This window comes from Triturus cristatus, chromosome 2_2 (assembly GCF_964204655.1).
Source record: "Triturus cristatus chromosome 2_2, aTriCri1.1, whole genome shotgun sequence".
NCBI lineage: Eukaryota > Metazoa > Chordata > Amphibia > Caudata > Salamandridae > Triturus > Triturus cristatus.
Genome location: NC_140582.1, coordinates 545,443,527 through 545,459,374, shown reverse-complemented (window position 1 = coordinate 545,459,374; position 15,848 = coordinate 545,443,527). Strand labels below are relative to the sequence as shown.

General features: G+C 41.9%; 1 protein-coding gene across 1 annotated transcript in view; it reads left to right on the top strand.

The window, feature by feature from the left end:
* DCHS2 (dachsous cadherin-related 2) overlaps positions 1 to 15,848 on the top strand; it is a 1,150,696-nt gene that overhangs the window by 1,088,257 nt on the left and 46,591 nt on the right. The window contains exon 22 of the mRNA XM_085641695.1: positions 2,867 to 3,005. Within this exon, the coding sequence (XP_085497821.1) occupies positions 2,867 to 3,005 (139 nt within the window). The remainder of the gene's footprint in view (positions 1 to 2,866; positions 3,006 to 15,848) is intronic.

Here is a 15,848-nt window from a genome sequence, read left to right as displayed (position 1 = left end):
AAAGCCAGACCTTTTTTGTTAAAAATTTCTACTAAAGGTTTATGATCACTGCGGACATCAAAATCAATTCCCCAAAGAAATTTCTTCAACTTTTTTATAGCCCAAAAAAACCGCAAGGGATTCTCTTTCTACAACCGAATAACATGTTTCCGCATCTTTCAAACTTAGAGATAAAAACATGATAGTCCGCATGCCAGAAGAACTGTGCTGTTGTAAAACTGCACCAAGTCCTTTTTCACTGGCGTCAGTGGTTACAATTGGTTTGGACCTAGGATCAAAACTCTTAAGAGGAAGAGCAGTGCTCAATTTTTGTTCAACAGTGCAAAATTCATTTTCACAAATTTCTGTCCATTTAAATTCAACACCCTTGCGTAACAAACACCTCATATTCATGGTACATTCAGCAACATTCTTTACAGACTTGGCATAATATTCTACCATTCCTAAGAATTTCATCAATTCATTCTTGTTTGTAGGAAAACTCATATTCTGAATTGTATTGACCAGATCACTCCTCGGCTTGACTCCCTCACCAGATATGCTATGTCCTAAGTAATTTATAGAAGTAGACCTAAATCTGCACTTTTCCATTTTTATGGTGAGATTGCAATCACATAATATTTTAAAAACCATCCTCAATCGAGCATCATGTTCATCTACATTAGCCCCAAATATCAAAATGTCATCTTGGTATATGCACACTCCATCTTGACCTTTCAGTACATTTTCCATTGAGACTAAACCAAATGGCATTCTAATAGATCCAAATGTGCCAAAGGGAGTTGTGAACGATGTGAGGTCTCTACTAGATATTTCCAGCTCAATCTGATGGTAAGCAGGAGTGAGGTCAATAGTGCTAAATACTTTTACTCCACCAAGTAACACTAACAACTCAATAATGTTTGGTAGGGGATATCTATCAACCACTACACACTTATGTAGCTGTCTTAAGTCAATGCAAAGACGTAAGTCTCCATTAGGTTTCCTGACAGCGACTACTGGAGCCAACCATTCTGTTTCCTGTCCTTTCTCAATGATGCCAGAGCTAATTAGTTTACAAATTTCTTTCTGCATATCATCCCTCACAGAAAAAGGAACATTTCTTACCCTACAGCAAACAGGTATCGCATCATCTTTAAGTTTGATCCTACGTTGATAACCTTTTAAACATCCCAACTCTCGTTTGAAAACACCAGGAAATTCATTTTTTAGATCATGTAAAAAAAACTCATCCTCTCCATATTTCATCACAGGATCCACCCTATCTTTGATCTGAAAATAAGCATTAGGATCAAGAAATACTCCTAAGTCATCTTGATGTATCTAGCTAATTATGATGTCACCCGTTTTAGATACATAGATTTTCCCAGAAACCGGCCTGTTTTTGTATTAAATCAACCCAATGAAATAACCATGTCGTTTAATACGCTCACCTCCATAAGCCAAAGGAACAATAACAGGCTTCAAAAGTGATATTTAGTCTTTCAATTTTATGAAATAAAAATCATTAGAAACAATGGTGATTTTAGCTCCCAAGTCAAATAAAACACGAGTAGTTTGCCCTTCAACAGAAATACTATCAAAGGGGCAAGATTTCTTGTCACTAGCATATTGAACTTGTACAACAATCTGACCACATTCAAAATCATCAAAGTTATTCTCAGAATCGTTGCCTTCATAAAATTCTACTCTCTTGATTCTTGGTTCTGGTTTGGTTTTGCACATCAAAGAAACATGTCCTTTCTTTTTACATTTAACACACGTTTGACCCAATGCTGGACATCTTTTATAATTCGCCAAATGCCCAACTTTACCACATCTATAACATCTAAGTTCTACCACTTTTTCAACAAACCCTTTTTTTCAATAGAAGGCTTGTCTCTACCTTTTTCCACCCACACTTGCTGTTTTTCTTTAACAACTTGTATTTTAGCATATTTTTCACTATCCTTTTTTATTACTGCAACACATTTCAAGGAATGTTCTATCCTTTTGGCTACTGTGAGGACTTCATCTAAAGTTGGTTTGTCATGCAGCCACAGTTTTTCCCTTACTTTCTCCACATTGCAACCAAACATAAACTGATCCCGGATGCGTTCATCAGTTAAATTTTCTAATTTGTAGGATGATGCAAGTTTCCTCAAATCAGCGACATAACGTTGTACACTTTCTTCATCCTTTTGAGTTCTTTTTGCACATTGATATCTTTCCAAGATGGTACTGACTTTAGGCAAATAGTGTTTATCGAGTTTTTTAATACAAATCTCATAATCATTTAAGTCTCTGTTTAGAGGAGGATGAATGAATGGCTGCTGAATTGTTAATGTAAGTGTGTTTTTGTTTTCAGTTCACCAGGAAAAATTAGCAAGTTTACTAATCTATAATTGATTTCAGCGCTGTCAGAACTCTTAGCTTGACTTGAGTAAGTCAAGGGCCCCCAGACACATTCCATGCAGTGCAAGTGAAATGTCAGCCTGAGTTGGAGAGAAGAGGGAAGCTTGCCCTGATGCTGTGCAAAGCCTTTCTTCCAATATGGTTCTATTGCATGAGGAGACGGTGAATATCATCTTCCTCGCTGAACAGTTCTGGAAGCAGAAATGTTTAAAGGGAAATCTGAAATGGATATTGTTAATAAAACAGTACCTTCAGTTTTAAATCTGGAATATTGGAAAATGTTATGTTATTATCTTAAGAATGCAAGGTTGTTTGAGCTTAAAAAGACCAGTGAGTACAAGCAGCTTCAAGTAAGGACTGTATATCTGGTTTATGGAATGAAAGAACTCGGTCTAAAATGTATGGGCTAGTATTCTTTAACACTCAGACCTCCTGTGCTGCTCGTTTTGATGTCTGCATTTTTCCTTTGCAGGTTGTACTTCCTGAGCTGGCGCCTGTGCACACCTCTGTTCTGACTGTGTCAGCCACTGACAAGGACTCGGGGGAGAATGGAATGATTTCCTACCGAATACTTACCCCTCTCCACGACTTCTCCATTAATCCCATTGACGGTGAGTTACTGGAGATGAAGAGTTTTTGTCACCACGACACATGCTGTGCATGTGAACATTGTTGAGGTTTGTGCACGCTGTGGACACAGCTTTTGAATGATAAAGCTTTTCTATACAAAATTGGAGTTAGAATCAGAAAAAAGTAATGGTGTACACTTGTAAATTATGCATGAATCCCAAAAGAAAGGAGAGGGGGTACGCAGTGTGTAAGCAAGACGTATGTGTGAACAGGGGAGAGGATGTAGCCTTACGGCTAGAGCGGTCGACCACGAAACTGGTGAGCCGGGTTCAAGTCTCGACAGGGATGCTCAACATCCTGTGATTCTGGACAAATCACTTAATCTCCCTGTGCCTAACAAAAAAAAAAGAATGCGGCCATCTGTAACGAAACTGGTGTTCATATAAAGAGCTCTGATACCTGATACCTTCCAATAGGTATGTAGACTTTGCATGCCCTTAAGCTATGGCTGATATTAAAATGTATTGGTAAAGCTAATAGCATAGACATAGGCATGCAAACACAGGCATGTGAAAATATTGTTTGAATGTGTCATTATATTAAAGCTACAACTATTGGCAGATACGAGAGAAATGGCGCGGGCCTTCAAACTCCAACACTGTCCCTACTGTAGTGCTATTTGGAGTGGGAATAGTAAATTTCAGCCCTTCGAAATTGAAATTGACATGAAAAAATGTCTTCTCAGGGTGGGGCCTCACAGAGTAACAAGAAAATGCCCTAAAAAAGAGCCTGGTGCCTGGAAAAATGGGGGGAGGCGATTTGACGGTGGGGTTTGAACTACCCCAATCAAAACAAAGGGCTTGGCGAGGGCAAGGGGGATAAAGAAAGAGGCAAGGCCAAGAAGGCCTTATCTTCCCTGCTCGACTTTGGCCCACTCACACCAAAGAGCGGGTGTTGCAACCGCAAATTGGGAAAAGGGCAGTCAGAAACAGCACAAAATAGACAGACAAGAAAGCACACTGGCCTAGGTAGATGAGCCGCGAAAACAGTGTCCTTGGGAGGCCTTTTGGCAGGGATACTGGGGGAGCAGGCGATTGGCCAGCTTGGGGTCAGCAGCAGATGGTCACAGCACATGCAGCACGGGTCGGGCCTGATGGCCACCCACTCAAAGTACCGGTAGCAAGGAAAGCCTGGAGGCTGCAAGCGCTAAACACCAAAGGAGTGGAGGGGGGGGGCATCACCCAGGGTGCTGTGCTGGAAGTGCTAGAAGTAATGTAAAGAGCAATGCATCAGAGGGTGATAAATTTATAGATGTGATGCAGTGTTGCTATCATGGAGCACACAAATGACCATGAGGAATGTGATGTTTGTGTTTCATGCTTTCAAATAAACTGCAGCCGTTATGCACCATCTAAGACTCCGACTCTGATTACCCAGTAGCGGGGGTAGTTAAAGGTGCACAACGAAGGTTGCTGGTGGAGGGGGGTCACTCGCATATATGGAAGGGGTTTGAAGGAGGGACGAAGAGAGCATGGACAGGAGTCTCAGATTGACAGAATGGAGGGGGGAGGAACAATGCAGAACAAGGAGAATGGAGGTGAGAGAGAATGGAGGCAGGAGATAGAAGGGAGCGTACAGAATGTGAGACAGGGTGGGGGAGGAGATGAAATGGATTGAAAGGAAGTGGAGAGAAAAAGCAAGATAGAGTGCAAGGGAGAGAGAGAATAGAAGGAGAGGGATGGAGGGAGAGAAATTTTGATTTGTGCCATTTAGTAGATGACTTTCTGTGTGCTAGAGCCTGTCGCTTCGAATTACTATATGTGGTGCGCCCCAAGTGCTCGTCATTTCTAGTTTACAGTCTATATTAATGGCCGTTTTTAGCCAACACAGGTTTCTTAACCTTACTTCAGCTAAATTCCTCTCTCAAGGTACAAACATGCCATCACCGCATTCAGCCTCTCTGAAAATTCTGCACTAGCCAGAAACCTAAGCAGTGTGCCAATACTGAGGCCTTTCTTTTAGCCCTCCAAAGCCATTAATCCATTACTATTTTCGGTAAACTAACTGGGTATCTACCCAAGTCTGAAAATGTTTAAACAGCAAAGGGCTTTCTGTGGAAATACAAGATGAGGCTCCTGAGATGAAGGGGAAAGAAAAACGACTTCAAGATTGACCATGACATGCCGTGACTATCTCACTTACTCATCATTGTAAACACAGAAAATAGTCAAATCAATTTTTGATTTCTATTGTTGTTCATTCCATAATAGGATAACCTAACGATTTTCATATATTTATTTTTGGCAATTCAATATAGCTGGAACTTATTTCAGGGCCATTGAGTGCTTTACATGAGCACCAGATGAAAATCACACTTTTTTAGGGCTTGGGGAGATTAGGTGATTTTTCACAGGATGTTTCAACCAAGACAAGGACTTGCTTCTAGTTCTCCAGTACCAAAGCCATCAGCTTTGGCTCAACCTACTCAAAAGTGACTACTAATGCTTTTCTAGTGTATTCCTCTTCAGTGTGAAGGACAAAGATAATGCATAATCAATGGGTTTAGGTTGACAAAAGTACAAACAATCAAATAAAATAAAGTCCATCAAGTCAAGCCCTGGTCATGGGGTATTATCTATTAGTCATTACAACTGATACAACAATGACTATAGGGGTGAGATGCAAACTTTACAAGAGCTGGGACCCATTTGCTAAAAGGCATAATGTACATTTGTATTACTGGATAATTAGCAGGAGCTATCTTTGTTGCCTGTTCTCTGGCCTCTTGCTTCACACCATCCCACCCAGCTATCCCACACATCACTCTTTCAAAATGGGACATGTGTGAGTGGTCATACTGTAATGGAGCAGAACTCATAAAGAGAGTATGAACCATTAGTAAATGAGATATGACAATTTGTGTGTCTAGTTTTTTACCATAGGTTCCAGTGACACATTTTGAAACTATCATCTGCAATCATTTAGCAATGTGGAGACTTGAAAATCTGTGGTGGTGTGACGTGTGGGTCACAAAATGTGTTTGGTCTTTGGACAAAATCTTGTTTTAAAAATATCGGGAGACAGAAATATCAGCAATTCACTAATATAGTGGTTAAAAATATAGTTTAAAAAAATTATTTTAATGTTTTAGTTGATATATAGATGTTATGTGTTGCTATTGTTTATATAAATGTTTTAATAGTTTATATAATACAGCTTTCAATCTGAAGTGATTTTAATTTTTAAAATTAATTTTTAATTGTAATTTATCGTGTTGTAGCAGATTGTTGGGTTTCTGGGCGATAGGGTGGGAAGTTTATTAGATAATAAATAAATAATAAATATTTAATAAATGTATTGAATTACATGCCTTCCATCACGTTCAGAGCGCTCATTGGCACTGTCCCTATGTGCTGTTTCTAGTGAAGACCCTGAGCCATGGCGTTTCACCAAAGCCCTTTCTCAGGGTCATTCCAGACTCAATAGGATAGATAGGTCCACTGATGCCATTGTTCTATCTAACAGGTTTTTACCCCTGTCCCAGTTAGAGGCCAATGACTGACTAGTTCCTATAGTCCCCTTACTTTGTAATACTGGTAACGACATTGTTAACCTAGGGGACCCAGGTGTTTTCGTGAGAATAATGAGCTGGAACGTTGCTGGTCTACGCTCTAAACAAGAAGACGTTAATTAGTTAGAATTTGTCACAGGTTTTGACATTATAGCCCTACAAGAGACCTGGGCTAGGGTAAATAATCTGTGGGTTGACGGCTTTAAATCTTATTCCCTCCCTGCATTACCAACGGTAGCAGGAAGAGCTAAGGGTGGCCTGCTGTTCCTTTTCTCTATAAAACTCAAGGTCAAGATCTCCCAGTTAGACACAACCTCTCATAATTGCCTAATGTAGGAATGTACATTGGAGTCGCAATCTAAAATTTTGTTCATCAACTTTTACAATGCTGGGGATTGTGTACCTGTGAATGAGAATCTTAGTATTTTATCAAATTTTTTGGAATTATATAGAGCACGTCAGACCACTTTTGTACAAATCATTTTTATGGGTGATTTTAATATTCATCTCTGTGAGGCTAATTGTAAGATTGTTGACCCACATGGCCCCCCGCATTCTGCACCCCCCCACTTTGAACATTCTATTAAGGGCGAGGCTCTTGAAGAGCTTCTTCAACTGGCAGATCTTTATGAGCCCTGTTTTTTTAACTAAGAGCCAACGGGTAGCGACGTTTGAAGCTAGGGATAGCGAATCAATTATCGATTACATTTTTCTATCTCCAGCTCTTTTAAGGTGGGTCCATAGGTATTATGTTTTCCGGTCTCCATTCAGTTACCATAATCCTGTAATTTTAGTTTTATATAAGGGTTTTCGTCCCAAGGAGGCACCATTGGCACCAGTTCCTGTTACTCTAGTCTCCTGTGACCATGGTAGGAAATTAAAGTGGGCCAAAGTAGTTCCGGAGGACTTTTTGGAAAATGTAATTGTAAATAACAGTGGCGCGTTTTGGAAGTGTTTGGACTCCTCCACCACGGGGGGAGAGATAATCTCTGCCTATGACTCCATCTGCTCCCACGTCGCCTCAGACCTCACTATCATTAGTAAACCGCGCCCTACACAAGGGAAAAAGTGGTTCGATACCAGCTGTTCCAGGGCTCACCAAAATTTACTAATTGATTTAAAAAAGCCACCTCGGGATAAGGCCCATATTTCTATCCTTAGGAAAAATTACAAACTTACTACCCAGAGGCGTAAAAATGAACTTAAGAAAGAGGCCTGGGATGCCTTAACCTCGGTAGAGGTCCTTAAGGATAGTGCCAAGTTCTGGAACATAGTCAACAGCCCACTCTTAACATGGGAGGAAAATGCTCCACTCGATATAAATATCCCAGAGGAGGAGTGGCTGGCCCACTTTGAACGAATTTACGCTAGCAATTTGTCCCTGGACAGTTTTAAGGTCCCTGATTCATCCTCCCCCTCCAACCCCGTGATATGTGACAAACTTGATGTATGTAAGGCTATAAAAGATTCTGCCTCAAACAAGGCCCCAGGACCAGATGGTGTCCCGTTGGAACTCTATAAAGGTGACATCGAGCTCTGGAGTATTATCTTAACCAACGACTTTAACGCTAGTGTTGTGAATGGGTTCCCGGAGTCCTGGTCCAAATCAATCATCATTCCGGTTTTTAAAAAGGGAGAGAGGGGTGATCCGAGATGTTACCGGCCCATCTCATTAATTGACTCAGCGGTCAAAATTTTGGGCAAAGTGATTCTGCATAAAATTTCAGACTGGGTAACTGAGAAGGGGACTTTATCAGAGGCACAATATGGCTTTAGACCTGGCAGGGGCACTATGGAACAGTGCCTTAACTTGTACTTGTTAATTAATAAGTACACTAAATCAACCAAAGGCCACATATATCTGGCTTTTATGGATCTAGCCACAGCTTTTGATCTGGTGAACAGATCAAAGCTGTGGACGATCCTACTGGATTTGGGGATTGATCCTTGCCTTGTCCATTTTCTTGCGGATTTGCACAAAGATTTATATGCTGCAGTAAGGGTGTCCCATGAGGGGAAATGCACACAACACTTTAAATCGTCCAGAGGAGTCCGCCAGGGCTGTATCCTGGCCCCCCTACTTTTCACCTTATACATCAACAGGTTAGATATCACCCTAGGCAAGGCCAGCTTGGATACTCCGCGTATAGGGAGCGGTAGCTTACCTGTTCTTCTGTACGCGGACGATGCCGTTTTATTGGCCCGTACCCCTTTGGTACTACAGCGACTACTGAACTCCTTCGGGGAGTTCATGAGTTCTCTGGATCTAGTGGTGAATAGCACTAAATCTCATGTTATGACCCTGGGCACACATAAAAACAGAGTCAAAAACTTTTATTGTAACGGAGTAGAGGTCACAAAAGTAAAGGTATTTACCTACCTGGGGGTCCTGTTTGATGATAGATGTTTATGGACCCCTCAGCTTACAGCTAAGAAGAACAGTGTAGGCAGAGCTTCCTCCGCCATATTAAGTTTTGCCCGACGTTTGGGTGGTAAACCATGTGAGGCAGTTCTTGCCATTTATAGGGCAAAATGTTTAGCTTTAGCGGTTTACGGTGCAGCCATCTGGGGGTATAAAAAAGCGGAGGGTGTCCAAACGGTAGAAAATAAATTTCTTCGCTCACTTCTCTCCGTCCCCCAGTCTTCCCCCACCTTCTCAATACACCAAGAATTAGGAATGGATTATGTTTCCGACCGCATAAGTTTGGCCCCCCTTATATTTTGGTTGAAAATATGGCCGAACCCTGAACTCTCTCTAAACCGACTAATCTTAAAAGACTGTATGGGTTTAGATAGAGCGTCTGATATCCCATGGCTCTCGTACATCAAGAGAACGTTTTATAATCTAGGGCGCCCTGAGATCTACGACAACCCAGAAATGATCACCAAGGGGGATGTTGACCAAATTAAAGTCCAGTTCCTGAATTCAAGGTCTCTACAGCGGGAGGGGGAGGAACTTAATAAAGTGTCTGTAAGGGCCCATTTCTTACTAATAACCTCCCCCCTGATCGAGCCTTATCTTAAGTTAGTTACGAATCAATTTCACCGCTGACTGTTGACCAGATTTCGCTTTAACCTGATACATTTTAATTTAGGGAGCTTTCAAGGTTGGAGCAAACCAGAAGATGCTGCTCTTTGTAAATGTGATGATAGCTCAATCCAAGACACTGTGCACTTTACCCTATTTTGTAATTATTATACTGCAAGTAGAGTGAAGTATATTTTACCATTGTTTCAAGGGAGAGGTTTTTATCAAGTTAAACCTGCTTTGATGTATCTCCAATTACTTGAGTGTCCATGGATCATTTTTAATGTTGCTAATTTTCTGGTTTCTGCGGTGCGGATAAGGAGAAAACTTGATGCCCAGTCTGGATTTTGACATCAGAGGTTCACTTTTTGGCTTGGTTGATCTTTTAATGAAGCATTTTACATTGTATTTTGTAATGTATTTTATATTTGTATGAATTATTGTGATGTACTTTTATGATTTTAATTAATCGATTAAAGTGGTTTTGACTGACTGACTGAATTACATGATTAATATTTATTGTGTAATTTTTGTCGTACTGTTTTATTTTAATTATATGTTATTTCTGAGCTGTTAGGCTTGTAGGGGTACAGGGTGGGAATTTAATTAATAATCAACAAATAATTATGAATTGGTAATTATTTAATTTATTTTTAATTTTGTAATTTATGGAATACTTATTTATTTCACTGATGTTTTAGTTGTGGGCTGCTAGGTTTCTAGGGGTGTAGGGTGGGAACTTAATTAAGTAATAGTTCTTTTTATTAATTCATTATTTAATTTATTTTTAATTTTGTAATTTATAGAATACTTATTTATTTCACTTATATTTTAGTTGCGGGCTGCTGGGTTCCAGGGGTGTATGGTGGGAACTTAATTAGGTAATAGTTCTTTTTTTATTTACTAATTATTTAATTGATTTTTAATTATGTAAAATATGGAGTATTTATTTATTTTACTTATATTTTAGTTGTGAGCTGTTAGGTTTCTAGGGGTGTAGAGTGAGAAATGAATTAAGTGATAAATAATTTATTACTAATTGTTAATTATTTAATTGATTTTTAATTATGTAAAATATGGAATACTGATTTATTTTACTTATATTTTAGTTGCAGGATGCTAGGTTTGTAGGGGTATACGGTAGGAAGTTACTTAAGTAATAATTCACTATTAATTATTATTTTTAAATTGAATATTTTATTGAATCTTAAATATGTAAATTGTGGGAAACATATTAAATTTCATTTTATTTTAGTTGCAGAATGCTTGATTTGAAGGGGTCAAGGGCAGGAAGTTAAGTAATAATGAACAATGAATTATTAATTGTTAATTAATTATTACATTTATTTTTTAAATATGTAAGCTATGGAATAGTTATTTTTTTAGTTATGTTTTATGTGGGGGCTGCTAGGTTTGTAGGGGTACAGGGCAGTGGTGGAAGGGCATTAAAAGTATGGGAACTGTGCTCAAGTGTTGAATGGTGGCGGGGTCCTTGAGAGTTGGGGTCGGATGGAAGGTGTAGCTAAAAAAAACAAAATATGATGTCATTATTTTGAGTTAAACTAATCAGTGAAAGATGCACTAACATTTGTTATGAAACCTCTTTTGGTTAATGTGATCACTGCACATATCTGAGTATTTACCCAAAGAACCACAGAATTGAATTCTAGTTGGAGATGTGGGGAATAGTGACTTGTGCGTATTTAGGGTTAGGAGGTGCTAGCCTGTGACAGAAAGCACTGTGATTATGCATGGCATTGTTTTAAATTTGCATTGCACACAACATAAGACAATCTGCCACAAAATGCATAAAACGATTTAGGTTTAGGATTTAAAAAAGTGATTCCAAAATATAGATCTTAGTAACATGCACCTGGTGCAAACATGTTTATAATTGTCCTTCAAAAAGCACACACTCCACAGATCAGCTGGTTACCTTACAATACCACTCAAATAGAATAAATCTGTTATCACCAAGCTTCAAGTGACTCCATCAATTAAAGCCAATGCTGGCTTCTGAAAATCTTTTGCATTTGCAGATTTATCAATTGTACACATTTAAATTTCTTTCAGGCAGTAGGCAACGTGGCAAAAATGCGTATTTCTTGTTGAACTATCTGTCTCTCCATCTTTGCAGTACTGGAGACTTGATTCCTTCTATTTCAGCTGAAGAATCTCAAATATTGTTAATTAACTGTCCTGGGACAGTTATCTTTCAAAATCAAGTATGGGAACTAAAGCATGTTGTGCCCCTCAGATCCCACCCACTTCTACCTCCGGTACAGAGTGGGAAGTAAATTAATTGCTAATTGAATAACAATTATTTATTAATTGATAATTTTTTATTGAATTATAATTATATAAAGTGATTGTATTTAGTTTTGTAATACATATATATTTAGGTTAATAATTTTTGTGATTAAGAGCTTAATATTTTTTCTAAATTCATGGGGTTACTCGCATATATGTAATGTGTTCAAAGCTAATGTTTTCCCTAATCATTCTTAGACTGCAGTACGAATAGTAAAATTGACCTCTTTGCAGTTCAACACTTTCCCTACTGTTGCGCTGTTCATAGTGGGAATAGTACATTTCACCCCTCCAAAGTCCAATACTTCCACTACTGTTGAACTGACTGGATTCAGAATAATAAATCTCAGCCCTTCGAAATCCAATGCTTTCCCTACTGTTGCACAGACTAGACTGGGAATAATACATTTTGTCCCTTCAAACTCCAACGCTGTCCCTACTATAGTGCCGTTTGGAGTGTGAATAGTACATTTCAGCCCTTCGAAATTGAACGCTTTCCGTCCTTTTGCCATCTTCAGAATGGGAATAGTAAATTTCACTCCAACGAAATACAACGCTTCCCTACTGTTTCACAGACTGGCGGACTGGAGTGGGAATAGTAAATTTCACCCCTAGTACAACGTTTTCTCTACTGTTGAACTGACTGCGGTAGGAATAGTAAATCTAGTTCCTCTGAAGTCCAACACTTTCCCTAATATTGTGCTTACTGGAGTAAGAATAGTAAATCTAACCTCTCCAAAGTAAAACACTTTTTTGACTGTTGCATAAACTAGAGTGGTACTAGTATATAGAGATTTCGTAATATTAGTTAAATGGATTTCATAGCATTCATTGTTATTGTTTAAATATTTTATAATATTTATTTTATTTTAATGTTTATAGTATTTTTTTGTAAGTGTATTTTTTGCATTTTTGAATTGTTAATATTTTATTTATGGTTTACAATCATTATTTTTTTCTTATTCACTTGTTTAGATTTTTTATGGTTTAATTGTGCATGTATGTTTTATATACATCTACACATAGATAGTTTTACATATTTAACCCCTTCGATGCTCATGACGGAATGGTTCCGTCATGAGCATCGGTGCCCCTGTGCTCATGACTGAACCATTCCGTCATGAGGCCAGGGGCACGAAATCCCTCTGCTGCAGACAGCAGAGGGATTTCTATTTAATGCCTTTGACCTTAGGAGCTGGGGAAGAGCTTCCCCAGCTCCCAAGGCCCCCTCCCTGGTTTCTGTGCAATGAAGATCAGCGCGCATGTCGCGCTGTCTTCATTGCATAGAAACCGAAACTGAAATGAGCCTTTAGGCTCATTTCAGTTTCACTTTGCATGTGCTCAGGGGGCTATATCAGCCCCCCGGGCACATAGAAAGACGGGAGAGGTATCATTGGAAAGGGTACCCCTCCCCAGTGGATCCCTGCTTGGGGATCGCCCCAGGAGGGTGATCCCCAAGCAGGGATCCACCCACTAGACACCAGGGAGGGGGGAGCGGCCCCCAAAATATTTTTAGTGCCATTTAGTCTTTTTGCCCCCCTGGGGGCAGATGGGGGCCGTAGCCCCCAATCTGCCCCCCCCGGGGGGGCAAAAAGCCCACTAGACACCAGGGATTTATTTTTTGTTGTAAATTGGGGTGGGGGCTGCCCAATATGGGCATGCCCATGCCCCCCCACCCTCTGCAAAAATGACAGCCTTTCTGCCCCCCCTGGGGGGCAGATGGGGGCATTAGCCCCAAATCTGCCCCCCCCCCCGGGAGACAGAAAGCCCACTATACGCCAGGGATTTATTCTTTCTTGTAAATTGGGGTGGGGGCTGCCCAATATGGGCATGCCCATGCCCCCACCCACCCTCCGCAAAAATGACAGCCTTTCTGCCCCCCCTGGGAGGCAGATTGGGGCATTAGCCTCAAATCTGCCCCCCGGGGGGGCAAAAAGCCCACTAGACACCAGAGATTTTTTAGGCAAATTTTAATTAGGGTGGGGGCATTGGCCTGCCCATTTTTGGCAGCCCCCACCCTAATTCAAATTTGCCCAAAAACTCCTTGGCGTCTAGTAGACTTTCTGCCCCCCCCTGCGGGCAGATGGGGGCATTAGCCCCCAATCTGCCATGCCAGGGGGGCAAAAAGCCCAATAGACGCCAGGGAGTTTTTTGGGGGCAAATTTGAATTAGGGTGGGGGCTCCCAAAACGGGCATGCCCATGCCCCCACCCCCCGCAAAAATAACAGCATTCCTGCTCCCCTGGGGGGCAGATGGGGCAGTAACCCCCAATCTGCCCCCCAGGGGGGCAAAAAGCCCACTAGATGCCAGGGATTTTTGGGGCAAATTTTAATTAGGGTGGGGACATTGGCATGCCCGTTTTGGGCAGCCCCCAACCCATTAAAAATTTGCCCAAAAACCTCCCTGGCATCTAATTGACTTTCTACCCCCCGCCCGGGGCAGAAGTGGGCTTTAGCCGCCAATCTGCCCCACCGGGGGGGCAAAAAGGCCACTAGATGCCAGGGATTTTGTGGGGCCAAATTTGTATTAGGGTGGAGGGTCCCAAAAAGGGAATGCCCATGCCCCTACCAAAATTACAGCCTTCCTGCCCCCCTGGGTAGCAGATGGGACAGTAGCCCCCAGTCTACCACCCCGGGGTGCAAAACACCCACTAGACGCCAGGGATTTTTTGGGGCAAATTTTAATTAGGGTGGGGGCATTGGCATACCCGTTTCGGGCATCCCCCACCCTAATTAAAATTTGCCCCAAAAACTCCCTGGCGTCTAGTGGACTTTCTGCCTCCCCTGGGGGGCAGATGGGGGCATCAGCCCCCAATTTGCCCTGCCAGGGGGGCAAAAAACCCACTAGATGCCAGGGATTATTTTGGGGCAAATTTGAATTAGGGTGGGGGTTGCCTAAAACGGACATGCTCAGGCCCCCACTCCCTCCCTGCAAAAATTACAGCCTTTCTGCCCCCCCGTGGGGGACAGATGGGGCAGTAACCCCCAATCTCCCCCCCGGGTGGCAAAAAGCCCATTAGATGCCAGGGATTTTTTTGGGGCAAAATTTAATTAGGGTGGGGGCATTGGCATGCCTGTTTTGGGCAGCCCCCACCCTATTTAAAATTTGCCCCAAAAACTCCCTGGCGTCTAGTGGATTTTCTACCTCCCCTGGGGGGCAGATTGGGGCATCAGCCCCCAATCTGCCCTGTTGGGGGGGTAAAAAGCCCACTAGACGCCAGGGATTATTTTGGGACAAATTTTAATTAGGTTGGGGGTTGCCCAAAACTGACATGCCCATGCCCCCACCCCCTCCCTGCAAAAGTTACAGCCTTCCTGCCCCCCCGTGGGGGACAGATGGGGCAGTAGCCCCCAATCTGCCCTCCCTGGGGGGCAAAAAGCCCACTAGACGCCAGGGATTTTTCGGGGCAAATTTTAATTAGGGTGGGGGCATTGGCATGCCCGTTTTGGGCAACCCCCACCCTAATTAAAATTTACCCAAAAAACTCTCTGGCGCCTAGTGGACTTTCTGCCCCCATCTGCCCCACCGGGGGGGGGCAAAAAGCCCACTAGACGCCAGGGAGTGTTTTGGGGAAAATTTGAATTAGGGTGGGGGTTGCCCAAAACTGGCATGCCCATGCCCCCACCCCCTCCCTGAAAAAATTACAGCCTTCCTGCCCCCCCGGGTGACAGATGGGGCAGTAGTCCCCTATCTGCCCCTCCGGGGGGCAAAAAGCCCACTAGACACCAGGGATTTCTTTAGGCAAATTTTAATTAGGGTGGGGGCATTGGCATGCCCGTTTTGATCAGCCCTCACCCTAATTAAAATTTGCCCAAAAAAATCCCTGGCATCTAGTGGACCTTCTGCCCCCCCGGGGGGGCTGATGGGGCAGTAGTCCTCAATCTGCCCCCCTTGGGGGGCAAAAAGCCCCCTAGACGCCAACGATTACGCTGGCTTTTTTATGTGTGGGGGTACAGTGCCACAGTGTTTCTGCCC